The sequence below is a fragment of the Anguilla anguilla genome, chromosome 9 (genome assembly GCF_013347855.1).
Source record: "Anguilla anguilla isolate fAngAng1 chromosome 9, fAngAng1.pri, whole genome shotgun sequence".
Taxonomy (NCBI): Eukaryota; Metazoa; Chordata; class Actinopteri; order Anguilliformes; family Anguillidae; genus Anguilla; species Anguilla anguilla.
The window spans coordinates 46,748,818-46,767,679 of NC_049209.1; the positions used below are offsets into that span (position 1 = coordinate 46,748,818).

The 18,862-nt window shown below is 46.0% G+C and overlaps 1 protein-coding gene across 5 annotated transcripts in view; it reads right to left on the reverse strand.

Annotated features, from left to right (window-relative positions):
• Nucleotides 1–12,490, reverse strand: part of LOC118235654 (amyloid-like protein 2) — a 53,794-nt gene extending 41,304 nt beyond the window's left edge. For all 5 annotated transcript variants that reach the window (XM_035433221.1, XM_035433220.1, XM_035433218.1 and 2 more), the window contains exon 1: nt 12,159–12,490. In XM_035433221.1, the coding sequence (XP_035289112.1) occupies nt 12,159–12,233 (75 nt within the window). In that variant the 5' untranslated portion in view covers nt 12,234–12,490. The remainder of the gene's footprint in view (nt 1–12,158) is intronic.
• Nucleotides 12,491–18,862: the final 6,372 nt, after the last annotated feature.

An 18,862-nucleotide genomic window follows, 5' to 3' on the forward strand; every position in this document is an offset into this window, starting at 1 on the left:
TCCCCCTGGTCCTTTAAGCCCTGCAGTAGGTTCCCTCATCTCTCTCTCTCTCTCTCTCTCTCTCTCTCTCCCTCTCTCCCCCTGGTCCTTTAAACCCTGCAGTAGGTTCCCTCATCCCTCCCTCCCTCCCTCTCTCCCTCTCTCCCTCTCTCCCTCTCAGGGCTTATAGCTCACGTGGGCCAGAGCGGATTCCAGGCCAGATGTTTGCTCATAAAAACGGTAAAAACAGGCGGAAACCAACCGCAGCCACAGCCCAGTCCAGCGCAGATAAACAACCCCCCACCCCCCCACCGCGCCCCCCCCCCCACCGCGCCCCTGTCCTCTCCTTGCATCTCTACTCCTCTTCTACATCTTTGCCATCTTTCTGTCGCTCTTCTCATCCTCCTCATTGCCTCTCCTCTCTATCTCTCTTCTCCATCTCTCCACATTCGCTCCCTCCCTGCCTGCCAGACACGGCAGGCTGATAGCAGAGAGCTGCATGGTGTGCATTAGCCTGATTAAATTGCATTGGGGGGCTGTGGGGGGGGGGGGGGGGAGCTATTTAGCACCTATCATTTCTTCCCAGGTCTCCCCTGTCCCGAGGGTGGGGGTGATTTTTTGGGGTTGTGGCGACGGTGGCTCTTCCGTGCGAGCGTTGGCTCTCGGATTGGGCCCTTGGGGCCTGGTGGGGATGGCATGGGGGGGGGGGGGGAGTTGTAAGGAGAGTAGGGGATTAGCAGAAAGACTCAGACTCTCGTTTACTGGAGAGCTGACACGCTTAATCTCTCCTCTGGAAGAAGGGGGTGGGGTTCATGAGTAAATGACTGGGTTCACTTTGACATCTATCCCTCCCCCCCCCCTCTATATCATATCCTTCCTTTACAACCCCCCCTCCCTCCCCCCCACTGCTGGCCAACTGATATACAGTCAAAGTCCATTACCAGAAGGAATTTCTGCACTGAGAAAGCAGACGCACACAAACACGCACACACACACACACACACATACATAAGTATACCTATTATATACATGTGTGTATGTGGGTTAAACTGTGCATGTGTGTGTATTATATATGTACACACACACACACACACACACACACGCACACACAATTCGGTTTCTGTTACAAATCTCTCTCAAAGCTGGATCCTGCACTCTGGGGAAATTAAAGGGAGTTGATATGGGCGAGAAGGAGGAGAAAAAAAAGCGAGGGAGGATACAGAGGGGAAAAGGGGACAAGGAGAGCGCTCTCAGCCTGAGGGGATGGGCCAAAGAGAAAGACACGCCCCTCCGGTTCCTGCACCGTAGAGCTCACTGCCGAAGTACTGAATTCCTCCGCAACGCTGCTGACGAATCAGGTTTGAGCATCAGCCAAGGATTCTCACCACGTCAAAACATTCTGTTCCCTGATCCCGATCTCTAGCAGAGTCTGAATCGGAAGTTGGCCAGGGGAGCGAGCGCGAGTAGTCAGGAAGGAAGCGCAGGGCGTGCGGCCCTCCCGAGTGATAGAGCCAGCCTCCGGCGTCTCGGTCCTCATCTCTGAAAACACGCGCACTTTTCACGCGGTCCCTGGGCCCGCCAGACAGCGCCTCCCTCGCGCTTCGGCCCCGATGAAACTCGCCCGCGCTTCAGGAGCGCAAGCGAGCGGACGCTCGGCTACCCCGCCGATGCGCGCGTTTTCGGGAAAGGGCGCCGGTGTGTGCCGTAAGCAGACGCCGCGCCGGGCGCCGGGAGACGGCGGGAGGAGGTGAACGACTGACTGGGGGGGGAGGAGAGAAGAGGAGACGCGCTGGGAGTGTTGATAGTTGCCGTGTTTATCAGAGTCACTGGGGAGAGACCACGCCTTACTGGAGCTCTGACACACTCAGGGAACACGGCCACACTGGGGCCCTGCTGCACAGACAGAAACCATAAACACAGAAACAGACCAATAAACACACACACACACACACACACACACACACCACACACATACACAAATACACACACACACAGATCCATGACTACATTCAGACAAGGCAGACATAGAAACCAGACTCCCACCGACCAAAATACACACGTTTACACAATCAGACAGACATACTGTACACACGCAACCGAAATTACATTCAACGTCAGACGAGGACTCTGCGTTTCAGACCTGCTCCGTCTGCAGTCCGCACAGCTGCAGCACGGCCCCTGGGAACCCAGGAAGCACACACCCAGTCCTTTGTGCTCAAACTCCCTCCTCAATCTGCCCCAAAACATTTCTGTTTGTCACATGAAAGAAGATGGCCTCTGCGCAGGAAACTGTCTGGGAGGGAAAAAACTGGCGCTGGTACCTTTTTCTCCCACTTTTGTTTAATGTCTGTATTGTATATCCTTTTCATTTTTAAAAATCTTTCTCTTTTAAGCTCTGTACAACCCAATTCCAATTCAGTTAAATTCAGTTATAACCCAAAACCTACTGAATTTCTACTGAACGCGGCAAATGAACTTGAACTCAGCTGAACCGAACTCGAAACGGGGCGAAATCAGCGGGGCAATGAAGATAAATTAGCGGCTTGGCGGGGTTATTTCGAGCCCGCCGACGCAGCCGCCGGGCCGAGCGCCGCTGGATGCCAGTTAGGCTCCGTATCGCCGCCCGCGCCGCCGCTGCCGCCGGAACAACGTCCTCCCAAATAATGAGCCGCTCCGGAACCTTCCGCTGACAGGTCCCACGGGGGGGGGTGGGGGGATCTGAGACCTCCGTACACGTGTACCGCAGCGAACGGAGCCGCTGTGTTTACTCATCTGACAGGTCAAAAATTCGGAGAGGAAGTACTCGAAGGAATTCTCTGAGGAAAGTGCAGAAGTGCTGCTTCATTCCCCCCCCATTCCCTCTCTCTCTCTCTCTCTCTCTCTCTCTCTCTCTCTCATTCCCTCTCTCTCTCTTTCTGAAGTATACACTTCTCTTTTTTTGGGGACCAGTATGGGGGATTCAAAGTTGTATCAGAAAAGTCCCATGATGCATCGGGAGTGTGTGTGCTAGCCTGCGTATGCTGTATGAGTGCAGTTTTGTCCAGAGGAAGTTGGTGGTTTTCTTGACCGCATACGGGAAGTGTGTGCTCGGCAACAGGGCCAGCAATGGTCTTTTTATTACCCCCCTCCACCTCCCGCCAAACTTAACCGGCGGTGCAACCACCCTGGCACCCACCAGGGCGGCAACAGCGAGCAACGCCCTCTCGCGCACGGTTGCCACGGTCACAGCGCAACTCCCCGAAGCCCGCATTCTACGCCCCCGCACGCAGGAAGGGAGGGACGGGATGAAAGGGCGGAAAGTTGTCGCCAGGCGTCCGGTCGGTTCCGGAACATTCCGCACCTCGGTCGGGTAAACAGGGCCACGTTTCGCATGGAGGCGAGTAGCGAGCGACACGCCGTCGCTAGGCACGGCGAGCGGCAGCCAGATAAACTCCGGACGAAAGCCGGGCAGGCGGCCGGCCGGGCCCCGCACCTGTTTGAGCTTCCCACACCCCAGCACAGCGCTCACCTGTATAAACATCCCTGTGGGTGTGGCAGAGTTTTCACTGCCTCACAGCAGCTGAGAATAACAAGCCTCGGCTTGAAAACCCATCCAGCGCGCGCACACACAATTCCTCACTTTTCGCACGGCGTGAACACACAAACATGTAGCTGTACGTAAAGATTCTCCACGCGATGTGAAAACACACACTTTCAACAGTCAAGGGGTGCGTGGCTACAAAACCAAAACTCTAAACCAAAATATTAATCAAAGGTCAGGCCCTTTCAAACTCTGGAACTCAGAATGTACCTTAAATTACCTCACACTGGGAAGGAAAAGAGAAGGGGAATGTTTCAATATTACCACTTGACGGGAATGACTCGCTTTCAAAACGAATGGAGAAGTGAAACCCTAAGTGAATTCAGAGGAAACTAAGATCAGATCAGCGACAAGAAGCAAGAAAACGCAGAAACCACCTTCCCATTCACGGAAATTTGGTTGTGCAAACGAAGCATGCAAATGAAGGCTGGAATGGGTGTCTATGGCCTTTCTACAGTAAACACAGAATTTGATTCCATTCCATTAACACTGCACTGTGAGTCATGTCCTAAGGTCACACACACACACACACACACACACACGCACAGTCACACACACAGTCACATGCACGCCACGCTCCTCACATTACACAATATATTTAGTCATTATCCTGAACGACTTCAACCCATTAATATTCCAAGTTGAACTCTTAACAACTGGATACAATTTAAGCCCTTCACGTCAGGTGTCCATGTTCTCGTCCGGCCTCAGTGCCCCACCCCCACTCCACACCGCCGCTCACGCTACAAGACTCTCCCCGTAAGAACGAGCTCACAGGTTTTATGTCTGCGGATAACATATTCAGAGATAACATATTCTGCTCGCTGTGTCGCCATGAAAAGCTGCCAGTCAGCGGCAGACAGGATGGGAACGACACTAAGGGAGATGCTTATGAAACCTTATTGGGGTTTATTGGAGCTTACTGGACCCTGAAAGGAGCAGTCCTAAGATTAGCATGGTCAACACAGTATCGTCCGGGGCACAGAGAAGATGGCTCCGTCAGAAACTCTGAAGGAGTATCCTCCCTCCCTCCTTCACTCCTTCCTTCCCTCCCTTCTTTCCTGCCCATGACATTTTACCGGCCTGAAGTGAATACCGATCGACTCGGTGTGAGTTTCGGCCATATTGCTTTCTCCTGTCTTTTCTCTGTAGATCAGAGAGAGAGAACGGTAGGAAGGGGCGTGCCGTTCGATTTTTTCAGATCCAGGCCATTACTCCGATAAATGAGCCATATCTTCCTCTCCCAGACGCGGCGGCCCGGACCTCCTCCTCCTCCTCTTCCTCCTCAGATACGCGCGAGCCGTGGACCTGGTGCGTTTCCCGACGGAAAAACCCAAAGATACAGAGCGTGTGCGTGGGTGATACAAGGCTGAGATAAACACAGCCGTGAAAATAAAATGGAACAGGAGGGGCTTTTCCGCAAAGCAGGATTACTGAGTTAGCTGGATAACTGCGCCGAGTAAAACCGGGAACAGCTCGTTTGACTTCAGTCCATGTTCCTGATTTTGGGTGGGTTCCAGGTTTTACTCGGTGCAGTTACCCAGCTAACTCAGCGGTCCTGCTTCGTGAAACAGGGTGATGGCACCTCCTATGCACTGCTGCTGATGACGCTCTGTCAGGACATAGGTGTGAAAGCCAAGAGTATTTTCGGATTTCCATTTCTTGCCGAGACCGCGCCTCAGTTTCACAGTGTCTGTGAGTGATGTGCATCCCATAATTACGGTCTGACCCCGCAGGAAGTGAAGGAGATTTCTTTTGTGGCTGAGAGCACTTATACAAAAAATATCAACAGACACTACAGCACAATGCCGACCGACACAATGCCGGATAGCCAGGTTTCTGATTACAACGGCCCTTCTAGAGTAGCTTCCGTGGCTAACAAAAGGGCTCTCGGCGGGTCTGCACTCGCTCTCAAAATAACTGCAAACGGATTCAAAAAAAGAAGCTGACCGGAGGTTACCGTCTAACGGCGCTTCAAAAAGGCAGCTCTGAAGACGCTCGGCGAATCTGTACCACGGCGGGAGAGGAAAAAAACGTGGAGCGACTCCCTCCTCTTTTTTCGTCGAAGCCGGAGATCGATCGTCCGGAGGCCCGGGGGGTAGGGGGTGGGGGGGAGGGGGGGGTGAGGCGCTGTAAAAAGCCGGCCCTATCGACCTCCGAAATCTCCACGTTCCCCGCCCCTCAGCAGTTCACGCACGGCTCCTCTGTCTAAACATCGCCGTCTCGGAGGCGCGGGATCTTCAGACGAAACCTCCGGCGCAGTAAACAAGAAAGAGGTTTACTCTGCACAGTTTACAGTAACTGTGTATCTAAGGTCGCCGCGCGGAGCCGCAGACCGATAGGCCTCGGCAAAACTGCGGTTAATCCCGAATTTATGACTCCTGTACACAGCTCCAAACCACCCAGGCAGAAAACGGACAGGGAAGAAGGACCTAAGGGAGACATGGGACACCTGGATACCTGCCCCCAAAATAACAACACCGTCCCTGGAATTCCTTGGAGTGGCCTTCCCTTGAGAAGGGAACCGTGGGTTCGATGAGCGTGCCCAAGTCTGACCTCCCCAGAGGCCTGCCATCTTTCAGAGGGACAAAATGGCCGAATGGCACCTCGCGCTAAGATTCCAGTCCTGGGTTCTGCTACATTAGAGGGGTCTGTAGGAAACTGGGGACCAACAAGAGATCCATGATGGAGTCTCAAGAGTTCCGTGAAAAAATATAGAACAATACTTTCCCTTTTAGGGATATTTTGTTGATGAAACACTGCAATTATCACATATGTACATGGACTCAAATAGCTCCATAATATATAGTATAATAAAAGGCAAAACAGTTTGCCAAGGGTGTTTGAAAAAGGATAGGGTCTTCAGTCAAAAGGTTATCATCACATGGGGCCTTCAGATAAATAGGCTGGACAATCGCTATGCTATGTAGAGAGAGAGAGAGAGAGAGGGAGTGAGAGAGAGGGAGAAGCAGAGTGTGGCAGTTGACTGTGGTGCACACGGCAGGAAGTTCTCATGTTGCGAATGGACTTGTCTAAAGACAACTCGACAATTAAAACAAGCAGCGACAAAGACGAGGAGAGCGTACCAGGGGAGGGCTCGCGGGGGTTCGAGAGAGATGCTGGGAGAGATCGGGGGGGGGGGGGGGGATCTGATCTGCTCAGGCGCTCAAGAGTAAGCAAGCTGAGCTTACATGGAATGTGTTTATGAGCGTGTGGGACTACATTTCGATTGGCCAACTTTTAATCTTTTGAGTTGTTGAACTACTTTCAGGCTTCATGAATTGGAGCACCGGTGCCGGATTAACTGCATAAATGTCAGATTGAGAAATGATATTCTCTGATAACGGTGACAGAGTTTTCGTCTATAGGGTGTGTCTGCACCGGCAGGTCTGTTTAGAGAACAGGGCGAAACTGCGATTTGGTGATTGTGTATCTTCGATAGTTTGATTGTGTGTTGTGTGTCTGTGCGTGTGTGTGTGTGTGTGTGTGTGTGTGCGTGTGTCTCACACTGGGATTACCTTATTTTCTTGTTAATGCTGAGCACAAAGTGTTCCTGGGATTTAAAGGGGATTTACAGTGAAAAAGAGCTCAGTTGGGAAACAATTGAAAGTGTGTCTATTTTAATCCACAACATCGGCGATAGAGATGGATTGGTCCGTTTAGGGGCGGATTAAACGGTCTGTTTATGAGCCGAGTATGTTTCTTAATGTTCAGCAGTGACAGATGTCCAGACAGGTATAGATTTGAGGCTATAATGGTCTTAAAAGAGCATCACAACCAGTTTCATTGTTATTATCATAATCTACAAGATTGGCGATGGAGATGGATTGGTCCGTTTAGAGGTGGATTAAATGGTCTGTTTATGAGCCGAGTATGTTTCTTAATGTTCAGCAGTGACAGATGTCCAGACAGGTATAGATTTGAGGCTATAATGGTCTTAAAAGAGCATCGCAAACCGTTTCATTGTTATCATCATAATCATTCACATAATATTGCTCCAAATGTTCTAAAGAAATGCTAATATAAAGTCATTTAGCGAACACCCAGGGCGTCGTTTAGCGTTCTAACGTTCACCTTAGCCCTTCCTGATGAAGCACGTGCAGTATGCCGACCTGTGCTGCCAGAACAAATAACAGTGATGCGCTGGACAGCTCTGAAAAGCGCTGGAATGACACATGACAGAAATAGTCAAATTTAACTATGATGGATGAAGACGACGTGACACACTTTGACGTGACATGCCCCCCCCCCCCAAAAAAAAACCTCCCGCGCGAGGAGCACTCAAAGACAGTTTACCGCCAAGGGCGCTCTGACGATGCGCTTCTAGATCATCTAAGGCAGCGGAAACGCAAACACGCGGACCGCGATAACGAGAGATGCACACGCAGCCCCATTAACAAACAGCCTTTGACATTTCCGCGGTCTCTTAGGGATCTAGCCCCCCCAACCCCCCCCCCCCCCGCCCCCACCACCAGAACGTTTCTCCAGAGCGCGGCAAATAAAAATGGTCCCTTGGCCAATGTTTTGAGAGGGCCCTTTCCAAAAAATGCCAGGCTCCGCGCTGGACAATGTCTTGTTACCCGGGCACGTCCGCGCACACGCCTCCCCGACGCGCCTGAGGCTGGAGATCGCGGCTCTTTATTAGGGCTGCATTGTGCCGCCGCTATTGTCGCCCAGCGCGGAAGCCCACAACAGGTTTTTTTTCCCGCGGGGAGCTGTTTTTGTCCCCGCGCCCGCGTGCCGTCTGTCACGGCCGGCTCTCGCTCTCTCGCCGCGCCCCGGCCCGAGAGCCGCGTCGGTTTTGTCCACGCGCGCCGTGTTCCGTCAAAAGCCGCGGGGCGGCTCGGCAGAGCACGAACAAAAGGCGCAGTCGCGGCCGCTCGCGAACAAGGCTGGCACGAGACGGCCGTGAGAGAGAGAGCGAGCGAACGAGAGGGAGGGAGGGAGAGAGAGAGAGAGAGAGAGAGAGAGGGGGAGAGAGAGAGAGAGAGAGAGAGAGAGAGAGAGAAAGGGAGGGAGAGAGAGAGAGAGAGAGAGAAAGAGAGAGAGAGAGAGAGGCGTCTAAACGTAATAAGCGAGATTTTAATGAAAGCAGGCGCTTCTGGCAGCACATCAACTTCAAACACATGACAAATAAGTGGTAGTTTAATTTTAACATGGAGGCTCGGAGACAATTATCTAGAGTAAGATGTCTCCACCCTTGTTTTGTGCTAGGCTATATTTTTCATTAAACCGTATGTGTTCAAAGAACAGGGGAAAAAAAACGACCCAGGGCTATGTAGCAGCTCGACTGAGTAATCACCAAGATGCAGTGAACAAAATTTCAGAACACTAAAGCAAATTAAAACAATATCGATGCCTGCACACATTGTTAAACTGCACTGGAAAATAATCTCTGAAATATTTTAGCTGCGAAAAAAATGTTGCCTTAAAATTATCACTAGACGGATTAGGCTGAAACCTTAAATGTTAATCCTTCTATATTCAGTAACATTTTTCTGAAGAAATGCATTGTTCAAGGGTCCATTTGGTTGTACTTCCACAAATAGTGATCAGGGTTTTTTTTTGGTAATTTTCCACCCACACAAACAATAACTCCTTCTCCCTTTCCCGCAGAAGACTAATTTAAGCTAAAACTTTGAACAAAGCGGAGGGTTGGCCACTTTAAAAACACCAACATCAAATGTGCTTTATGCTTGCTTGAAATTATTTCTGCAGATGTGTGCCCGGATCTGTACGGTGGTAAAGTAATGGAAATGTACCAAATGAAAAAGCCTTCTAGAAAATTCCATCCCACATTAATAGTGTTCATTGAGCAACCCAGCCTTGCACTAGTTATTGTACTGCCTCCGAGCAATCCAACTTACAGAGCCACTTCTGAAACCACGACACCTCTCATAAAAAGTGGTTGAGCTGGCTGACAAGAAATAGATTTTTCCCCTTCCTCTGTTCTGTTTTCTTTGATGAAAAATTCCCTTTCTGAGGCACTTGGCAATGATGGGATATTAGGCGAGATAAGAAAGGAGCACTCACTGCTGAATCACGGAGGAAAAAAATTTCATTAAAATAGAGAAACTGAAATCATTTAATTAAGTAAGAAATTGGCCTTTCTCGACAACCAAGCAGGAACATTAGCATTCTGAGAAAAAAGAGAGGACTAAATCCTCTTTATATTTCCAGACATTTTGCCGAAACGTTGGCTTCACCTAACACCAGGGCTGGTAATACAGCAAACATAGGGTGGACAACCATGGGAAACACATCGCTAAAATAAAACAAACTGTGACATTTTTTTTCTGCACTGAAGACAAGGTGCGACAGAAAACCGAGTCACACGTCTGTAGAGGTACAGATCTGAAAAAAATCGCCTGTGGCACATCTCTAAGGCTGCCAATTATATTTTCAAGGGCAGAACACACTCCTATAAAAAACGAACTATTGCTATGTTACGTATAGGCTGCATGTTTTCATGGGAATGTTGTGAGTCCACACTTCTGTAATCCTGTTTCATTTCGCTTAAGTACTAAGAGCTGGGGGGGCTTATAAAAATTTCCAAAGATATAGAGGCCAACATGGGAAGGACCCCTGGGAAAATCAATTGGATGGATGTGAAAGACGCTCTCTGTGGTGTAAGCAGGTGGCAATTAACAGGAGTGATGAATTCATTATTTACAAGTTAAAACACATCCCCCTGGGTTGAATTTTTTCCAGACAAGAGATCTAGGAGTTTAATAACCTTTTTCTCTAACACAAATTTATGGGAAAGAAGGGAGTGGTGTAGGGCTGCTTCATCAAGATAAATTGCATTATAATTTCAAGACTTGATTCCTTTATGTCAATATAGATTATGGCCGATGCATCCACTTGCCTTGCATCTGTTAACATAGGCTACTTCGTGTTCACAGATGCAATTGAATATTTAATTGAATTAAAAACAGAGAAAGCTCATTTTGGGAGCTTACCAGCTCTATCTGGCAACCGTTCAACACATTTTACCAGGTATATTCCACATCTGCGGAAGTACAATGCGCTAGTTCTACCTGTCATTGACCGTCTGTGCTTCATTGTGTGGTTTCAGTATTACTATACGGCAAACATGCATTTCTAACATTGCATTCATGTATAAGTTAAAAGTCATTAAAATATGCCCGACATGCAGAGATGTACAAGAATTGTCGTTATATTCCCACCGCAGAACGAAAACAAAAGCACACCACACGTCAGAACACGAAGTGCAAAAGCAGAGGGCGCGTCACGTGACCGAATCCCGACTGGGTGAATTTCGCTTTGATTAATGACATGTCTCAGATCTCCTAGATCGATTTGTTGCGTTCCTGCGCTTGTGTTCTGTTTCAGCACGTTGGGGCTTACTATAACATGCGTGTTCATGAATCAGTAGCCTAATTACCCAATCAAATAAAACTAAAACTCCAAAATGGCCAAGGTGGCACTGATTTTCCAAAACCACAGGCTACATTTTTTACACCTTCGCTAAAACAAAAAATAATAATAACTGGACTTCATTTTTGTAGGAAGCACTTCTTATGTCATGAGCGAAAACACAAGATAAAAAACATTAACCTGGCAATTCATGTTAAATGTATTACAATGGATGTGTGCTTGCCTAATCACTAACGTAAAATAAACCAAACAAATTACAAAAATAAGACGAGTTGTCACAGTCTCAGATATGCATAAATGTTGATCCCATTGTCAGATGTTTCATTTATAAAAACGACCTTACATCCAGCTTAGCGAATAACGGGAAACGACGTTATACTTCGTACCAAACAATGAACAAGTCGCCTGTAACGGTGCTGGCGACAGTGTTGACAACGTGCCAGGACCGCTGCTTATTCAATTACTGCGGACTGGATGTCCACAGTGAAGAAAAGGCGCATAACAGAGGAAATATTAGTCCATGTGATTTATTATTACTTTGCGGTGCGATACTGCCAGCACGTTACAACGTTACTGCGCGGGGTTTCCACATTATCCGCATCTCAGCACGCACGCAAACACACAGACACACACAATCCAACGTCGCACCTATAAATACTTGCTGTACACATTTTTTTTTTAAATAGCTTATTTAAGCCAAGACGTCCACCATAAGCTTCTTATTACAGACAAAAACAAAATAAACCCATGCATGGCTTATTGACCACTAGGTTCATGTATTTGTTAAATGGTATGTTGCATTAGGCAATGGAAACAGAAAGCAATACCCTACCAGCGTTGCTCAGTACTAATATACTATCTTTTACATAATCATATAGTGAAAAATGTGCTAAACAAAAAACGTGGAATTATTTGACTATGAATAGGCCCACAGCAGCGCTAGCAAGTTAAAATAAGAACATTATTGTGCCCGATATTTCCAATCATGTGGGAGATATTTACTCGTACAGTAATTAACTGAAACGTCTGTGGTCGTAGCTCGCCAGTCACAATGCCTTGCTCCACTGCGCACATTATTATCAAAGCAGCAAATCTCGATAACTAGCTAACATCTGCAAGCTAAATAAGTAATTATGTTATTATGACACCAGCAAGTAGTGAACATGAATTAAAAAAAACACAGCATACGGCTACTTACCTCAATAATATAGCCTGTCAGAGGTGTAACCGCGATCCCCAGAATGAGGACTGCTATCGCCGGGAATGAACCCATCGTTCAAAGTCTCGCTAGCTGTCAACCTAGCTGGTTATCTTGGGGGTACAGCTATAACTCCTCCAAAAAGAAATGAGAGGTTCCCGATGGATCTTCGGACAGTCTGCGTAGCTATGTCGCTAGCTCACACCCTTGTTAATCAGCTGATTCCCCTCGCAGTCGGAACGTACAGCGCAAAGGCAATGCGTATTTGTTCTGGATAGAGGACGTGCACACCTTCCCCCGTTCTCAGCTGAACTGATTCGCTGCGCCGCCCGGCGTCTGATCAAAGTCCTGCCGGAAATGAAGTCATAGAAAACAATCAACTGTCGTGTCCAGTCCACTGTCCGAAGCGATACAGTGGGAGTTCCAGCTCACTTTACAGGCATTTGTGTAAGTGGTAGGTTACTTTCACTATCTAATGTAACCTATCAGGATAGCTGTTATCTATAGTTCGCTTTTCCACACCGGGGCGGTTCAAATGAATTTAAAGACAGAAGTAACCTATTATTAAGCTCTCAAGCGCTGATCATTCGCGGACTTTTTTCAGATTTTTGACTATGTGATTATGCTTCCAAAATGTAACAGAAGTACTTACTCGCCGCACGTCATTGTAAATATTCGTGGCGTCCGAGTACGATGTGTTTTTTTATGATCGTTTATTAAAAACTGTACAACAGATGGTACGGATTTATTTCCAGAGCATCATTCTGGAGTCTGGAGCTTATCATTGAGAAAAACAGCTGTTCACAGGAATATTGTTATGACTCATAACTATCTTTACATAATAATTTGTATAACAAAACACGAAAGCACTAAACATTGTTGAACAAAACATTTGAGATAAAAAGACTCCTTCCACAGTCCGTGTTCATACCAAAACAAACAAACAAACCAACAAAAAAAAAAAAAAAAACCGTGGGTCCAATACAAACATTAAACTTGTGTTAACATGTTTTTCAGATCACATACACAGACTAACAATATACGAAATATTTGTATAAAAGTCTGACTTGCTGATACAAAAAAATTCCACTTCAAAAATTATGTTGGATTTTATAGCCTGCTATAGTTATGAATCATTCTTGACGAAACACTGCCATGATTAAATTTTCCTAATTTCACTGCATCAAGCATTTTGCTGAATGCGTAAAAAGCTCGAGAGTTGCACGCGCTCAGGGAAAATACCAGGTTTATTATTCCTCATTATAGACATAAAACCGATAAACATGTTTGAGAGCAATGTTGTCCCAATGCTTCTTCTCATTAAGCAGTACTGCATATCCATATATGAAATATTAATGTAAGTAATGCAGTATTGCAATTCAGAATGTCACACGTGAGAAAGTACAAGTTGTCCACTATTGTAGGATATGTTAGCCACATAGGCTAATACCAGACACACAAAAAAGCAACAACAACAAAAAAAAAAAACCCTCAGACACACCAAACGCTGCGTCGAGGTCACCAACAGCAAGAAACCAAAACCTATCACATCGAGGTCATCGACTGTAAGAAACCCCTTTGCAAACCAAACAACGGAAGTAACTGAGTGGCGAAGGAACGCGTGTAGGCTTACTCGGTGTTATTGGAACGGGATAAATTGAATGTTATCTCAGTTATCTGACGACAGAAAGAAAGTTATAACATTTCCTCTGTGATAACAATTATGGATAGACGGAGGAGACTGTTATCCGCCATGGTAGATGACATGTCTTTGGCTTGTGTAGCCTGCAAAAATACAGTTGAGCATCCGGCTGCTACGACACAAGTGTATAGGCGAGTGACTACGAGGGTGCAGATATCCTAAATTCTATGTGTATGCTAGGACCTTAAACTGCTAGGTGTGCAGTGGTAAGAGTCAAAGCGAACTTCCAGGTTAAAATGAATGCAGTTTATTGTTCAGTGTATCCAGTAATAATCACAATATACACTGGTGCAAAATGCGAGTGGTGAAATGGTTGCGTAAAGCGCAGGAGAGAGACCGTGTTTACAAGTCTCCCCGAACCACGTTTCTTTTTATAGCCTATACAAAACGATCAAAGCAAAACTCCAAGTCAGCTAATAAAGACGCAATCATGCCAAAACAGTATAGATCAATGATCCTGCTAGCACTACCTCTGTAAGCATATCACACCGAGTTAACCTTTGCATCTGCCAGGGTGCTGACCCATAGGTATTAAGATCTTCAGTCAGCACCCCACCACTAAAGACACCAACTTGTTCCCCATGACGTCAGTTTTTACATGATATCCGTCTGTTTTACTTTGAGGTAGACTTTTGTGAATTGTTCTACACTACTTTAAAAGTATCTTGCATTGGGAAAAATGTGCAAAACAATTAAAAACATTTAAAATAGTAAGTTGAAACATAGTGTGTTTTTCGTGTTTGTGAAGATCTGTGGAGAGACCATTCTACCTTTATTTCTGAATCACCACAAAATAGTGAACTTGACAGTTTTCATACTTCTTCACAGGCCGGTTGTCCTTATTTTAACTTTTGGTTGTGTTCCCCCCTTTTTGCTGAGGCAAGACCTGTTTTGTTGTGCGGTTATTGCTTAAAATGATTTTCAGTCATTTAAACTGATACGTGAAGCAATAAGATGATTCATTGTGTGGTTTCTTCAGCTTCTGCACTCTCACACAGCATGCAGGCTTACAGATGGTTTCATCCACAAGGCATGAAAAATACTCAAATCCGAATGTCTGAAATATTTCATAATCTATTCGTAGATAGGGATGCTACATACCAGTAAAACCAACAACAAAAATGGAAATGCAGATAAGGTTTGTTGCAGGAGGAGTACACCACCACTCTTCCACAAGGTATCAACTCACAATCAGTTGATGGAAGTTGGAAATATTTTTTTTTAGGTATTGTTACATCACATTAAAAGCATTTAGATATACATTGCATCCATTTATACAGCTGGATATATCCCAAAGCAATGCAGGTTAAGTACCTTGCTCAAGGCTACAACAGCAGTGTCCTACCTGGGAATCGAACCTGTGACCTTTCCGGTTACAAGACCAACTCCTGGTTGGATTCTGATATGGAAAATGTCAGGGTCAGGCTGCTCAAATCATTGGATGACTGCTCGATCTGTGTGGATGGAAAGATTGTCATCTTGAAAGACGCCAATCTAAGCCATCTGATCGTGTTTTGTTCTGCAAGAAAGTGCAAAATCTTTGTTAACCTGACTATAATTGGAGTGTGAATGTCACAGCGCATTCTGGGATGAATGTAATTGGTAGACATATTTGGCCAGAGACTGAATGCACACAGAAGGGCAGGAAAAAGAGAGATGAAATAAAAAGAATAATTATTAACGGAACATATATCAAATTCTAATACAACTAAGATACAAACAGAGGGCAGGCAGATAAAACTGCTTATAAATGGCAGATGATAGAGGTGCCAGATGATTGGCAATAGGCGATGATTAGAGATAGAAGAAATAGCTGGAGGAAGAAACGAGAGAAAGTGAACAGGGGAGCGTAAGTCTTTTTCTGGGGAGCCAGGGTCTCTGTTGGGGGGGGGGGGGGGGGGGGGGGGGGGGGGGGGGGGGGGGGGGGGGCTGAGCTCTGCATCCCCTGTAATTCAAACCCTGTGGTACGTTCTCTCTTAATAATTAATGTACTCATGTAATGAGTGAGTCAAGCATGCTCAGACAATCTCAGCAGTTAAGAAATGGTATAACCCACCATAGGGGTGGTTGAAATTGTTGTGCAATCTATCTTCAGACAGGGCTGGGGAAACACATTTGAATATTTACTATTATAATTACTTGCTTCATGTAAAGATTTTAGAACCCCTCGTGAACCTTTGTTTTTACTTTCTTCTGTGGGGTTCAAGTCTCAATTAGGGGGTTGGACCCCCCAAAACACCCTCCCCCCCATCCCTGTAATTCACACCCTGGCTGACATCACAAGAGCAGCCTTCAAATCCTCCTGCCAGCTTGCATGTGTCAACGTGTGCCTCTCCACTGGAGCGCGGGGAACACAGACGGAATAGGATCAGGATATGGCTGGAGACAGGAGATCAGCCAGAGAGTCATAAGGTGAAGAAGGAAGAGGCAACCAATCAAGATCCTCGCCTTCTGCAGTCATATCCACAGATGATTTATTTCTGAGAGACAGCACGCTTCAGAATTTTCAAGGGACATGTCCTAGTATTGTTGAGTATCGCATCTGTGAGCGTTATTTATAACATGGTTTAAAGAAAGTAATTTATGGTGTACATAAAAACAGGGAAGAGTATTCCCATGTTAATAATGATTTTTTTTTTTTTTGTTGACAAATTTAATGTAGGACACTATCATGTTAAGCTCCCATAAAACAAAGGCTGGCACCTGCATTCGGTAACTATTAAAGCCGCGGTTTGCGTAGAGACGGAAAACGCGTCAGAGCTCACGGCACTTCCCCGTCACAAATACCCACAGTCCTATTGCTCAGACGGCATAGTTATAGCAGCAACACTGTTCAAACCATCTTGGCAGAAATGGTGTGAAAAGAAAATACAAGCCATTTGATAAGTGTCAGCACTTTCACGCACGGTTTAAAATGGCTGTCACTCCGCACTTATTCATCTGACGGTTATTCTTTATGGCAGTGGCAACAAAGACAAAAAAAAAAGTGTTTCATAATGCTTCTATTCTGAATTTTACACTCAGTCAAATTTGTCAGTGCAGAAAGTATAATTTTATCCCTTTTTTTATCAGACTGACTAATTAATGTTTCAACACTGTGGGCTGGGAGCATCGTGAATAAAAGCACAGAGGTATACCAACCATAACTCTGACATTTCTTTTTCAACCGGGGGGAGGGAGGGGGTGCAGATGTGTTTTTGGATATACATTGTCACCATCAATAATTCATTGGCGCAGTTTATGATTGGGGGGAAACTGTCTTGGAGGGAAAGCTGCGGAGAAGGATCTCGGTAATGAGAGAGGAGGACTGCCAAGGGGGAAACAGGCCGACCGCCGTTGTAAATTATTGACAGAGAGAGCTTTATAAAGAAAGAAAGTGCAGCGGAGAGAGGAGGGTATTTTATAAGTGACACAAAACTTCAGAGTACCACTGACCCGCCTTCCTTTTGCTGCCGTTGCGTGTGTGGTAGTTCTGACCTTCGGTCTTCCTGACAGAACTAACAACCCGACAGTCTTACCAGCTCTGGGTGTAGTAATTAACTGAAACTGTCTGACAGTGGCTGCCCATCCAATGACACATGAAAAAGGTTTATTTCTGGGTTTCCATAGTTTATTTCAAATGAGATGTCATCTCAATATTTTCTGTTTCCTGGTCAATGAACAGTGAACTTTTTGGCAGTGACTTAAAAAAAATAATCGTGTGAAAGCTTATCTAAGCATCTTGTGTGGAAAAACCTTCAACAGAAAAGTGAAGAGAAATTGTGACAATGATAAATATAAGCAGGGCTTGACTAATAATGTCAGTGTGACACAGTGCGATAGCTGATCTGGTAAGCAGAAGGCAGCCAGTTTGTATCCAAACTGGGCAAAAAAGAACAATCAATTAAAGGTTTTCTTTGATGGTTTCATTCAGTATAAACCCTTAGTACTCGCGACTGAGTAGCTTTCCACCATCGCTAATGGAATGAGGACTGTTCACTCCATCTGCACTTGTGATTGGATAAATGCTTCAGCCTTTCAGTCTGTTGTGACATCACTTTGCATGCTCAACACGGCTCATGTTTGTTTGAGGCTTGTTAAAGACAGAGTGGTATTAATTAGGGCTATGGAGAACTGGGGACTGCTGTAGGGAGCAGGGGAGAAATATAGTTTATTCTCAGGTCCTTTAGGTAATAGGGATCAGCCATGAATCTGGTGTTTACAATCCTAATTTCACGGGACAGGAAATGGCCACATTAGTACAAACAATCCCAATAAAAGGTACCTTTTGGCAAAGAAATGAAACAAGCCTCACACACTAAACACTGTTTTTTTGATTTGTCAGTGTTTATGTGAGCAAGGAGTGAATCCCTGAGTGTTATATCAGTTAAAAACCTGTGAGCTGACAGGCAAAAACAATGCCCTGTATCAATACTTCCCTGTACTGCCATATAGCTGGATCTTGACAAATATAAATGACAGCAAAATGCCCAGATATCAATCTGAACTAAATTCAGGTACCATCCCTACGTTCCTGGCAACAAGGTTTCAGAATTCGGGACTAGGCTTGACACATACCTGGACTGGAAGTTCATCCAAAAAAAGGTAGCCTAAAGGCATTGGGTGTGGATAAAAGATCAAATAATATCTTTTAAAAAACAAAACAAACAAAACAAACCATTACACAGAATGTGTCATGTAAAAACAACATCACGGCTCACTGTCAATCACGGGTGTGTCTGATAGCTTTGTGATGAGTGTGACTCATGGCTGGTTCACTGCAGTGATGCATAATGAGTCTTCTAGCAGCTTCCGTGACACACCCACGCCTGCATAGGATGCACTATGGGGCCATGCTGTGAAGCACCTTGTTTAATGTACTTGTATTCATCCCTAGGGGAGTACTGTTAAGGGGAACATAGTTTGATATACTGTTTAACTGGGCCTTGCGAAAGCCTAATGCGACTTTGAAAGCTCTAGAGGGAGTTACATCACATCTCCCCATTCAGCAGCACAGTAGTTC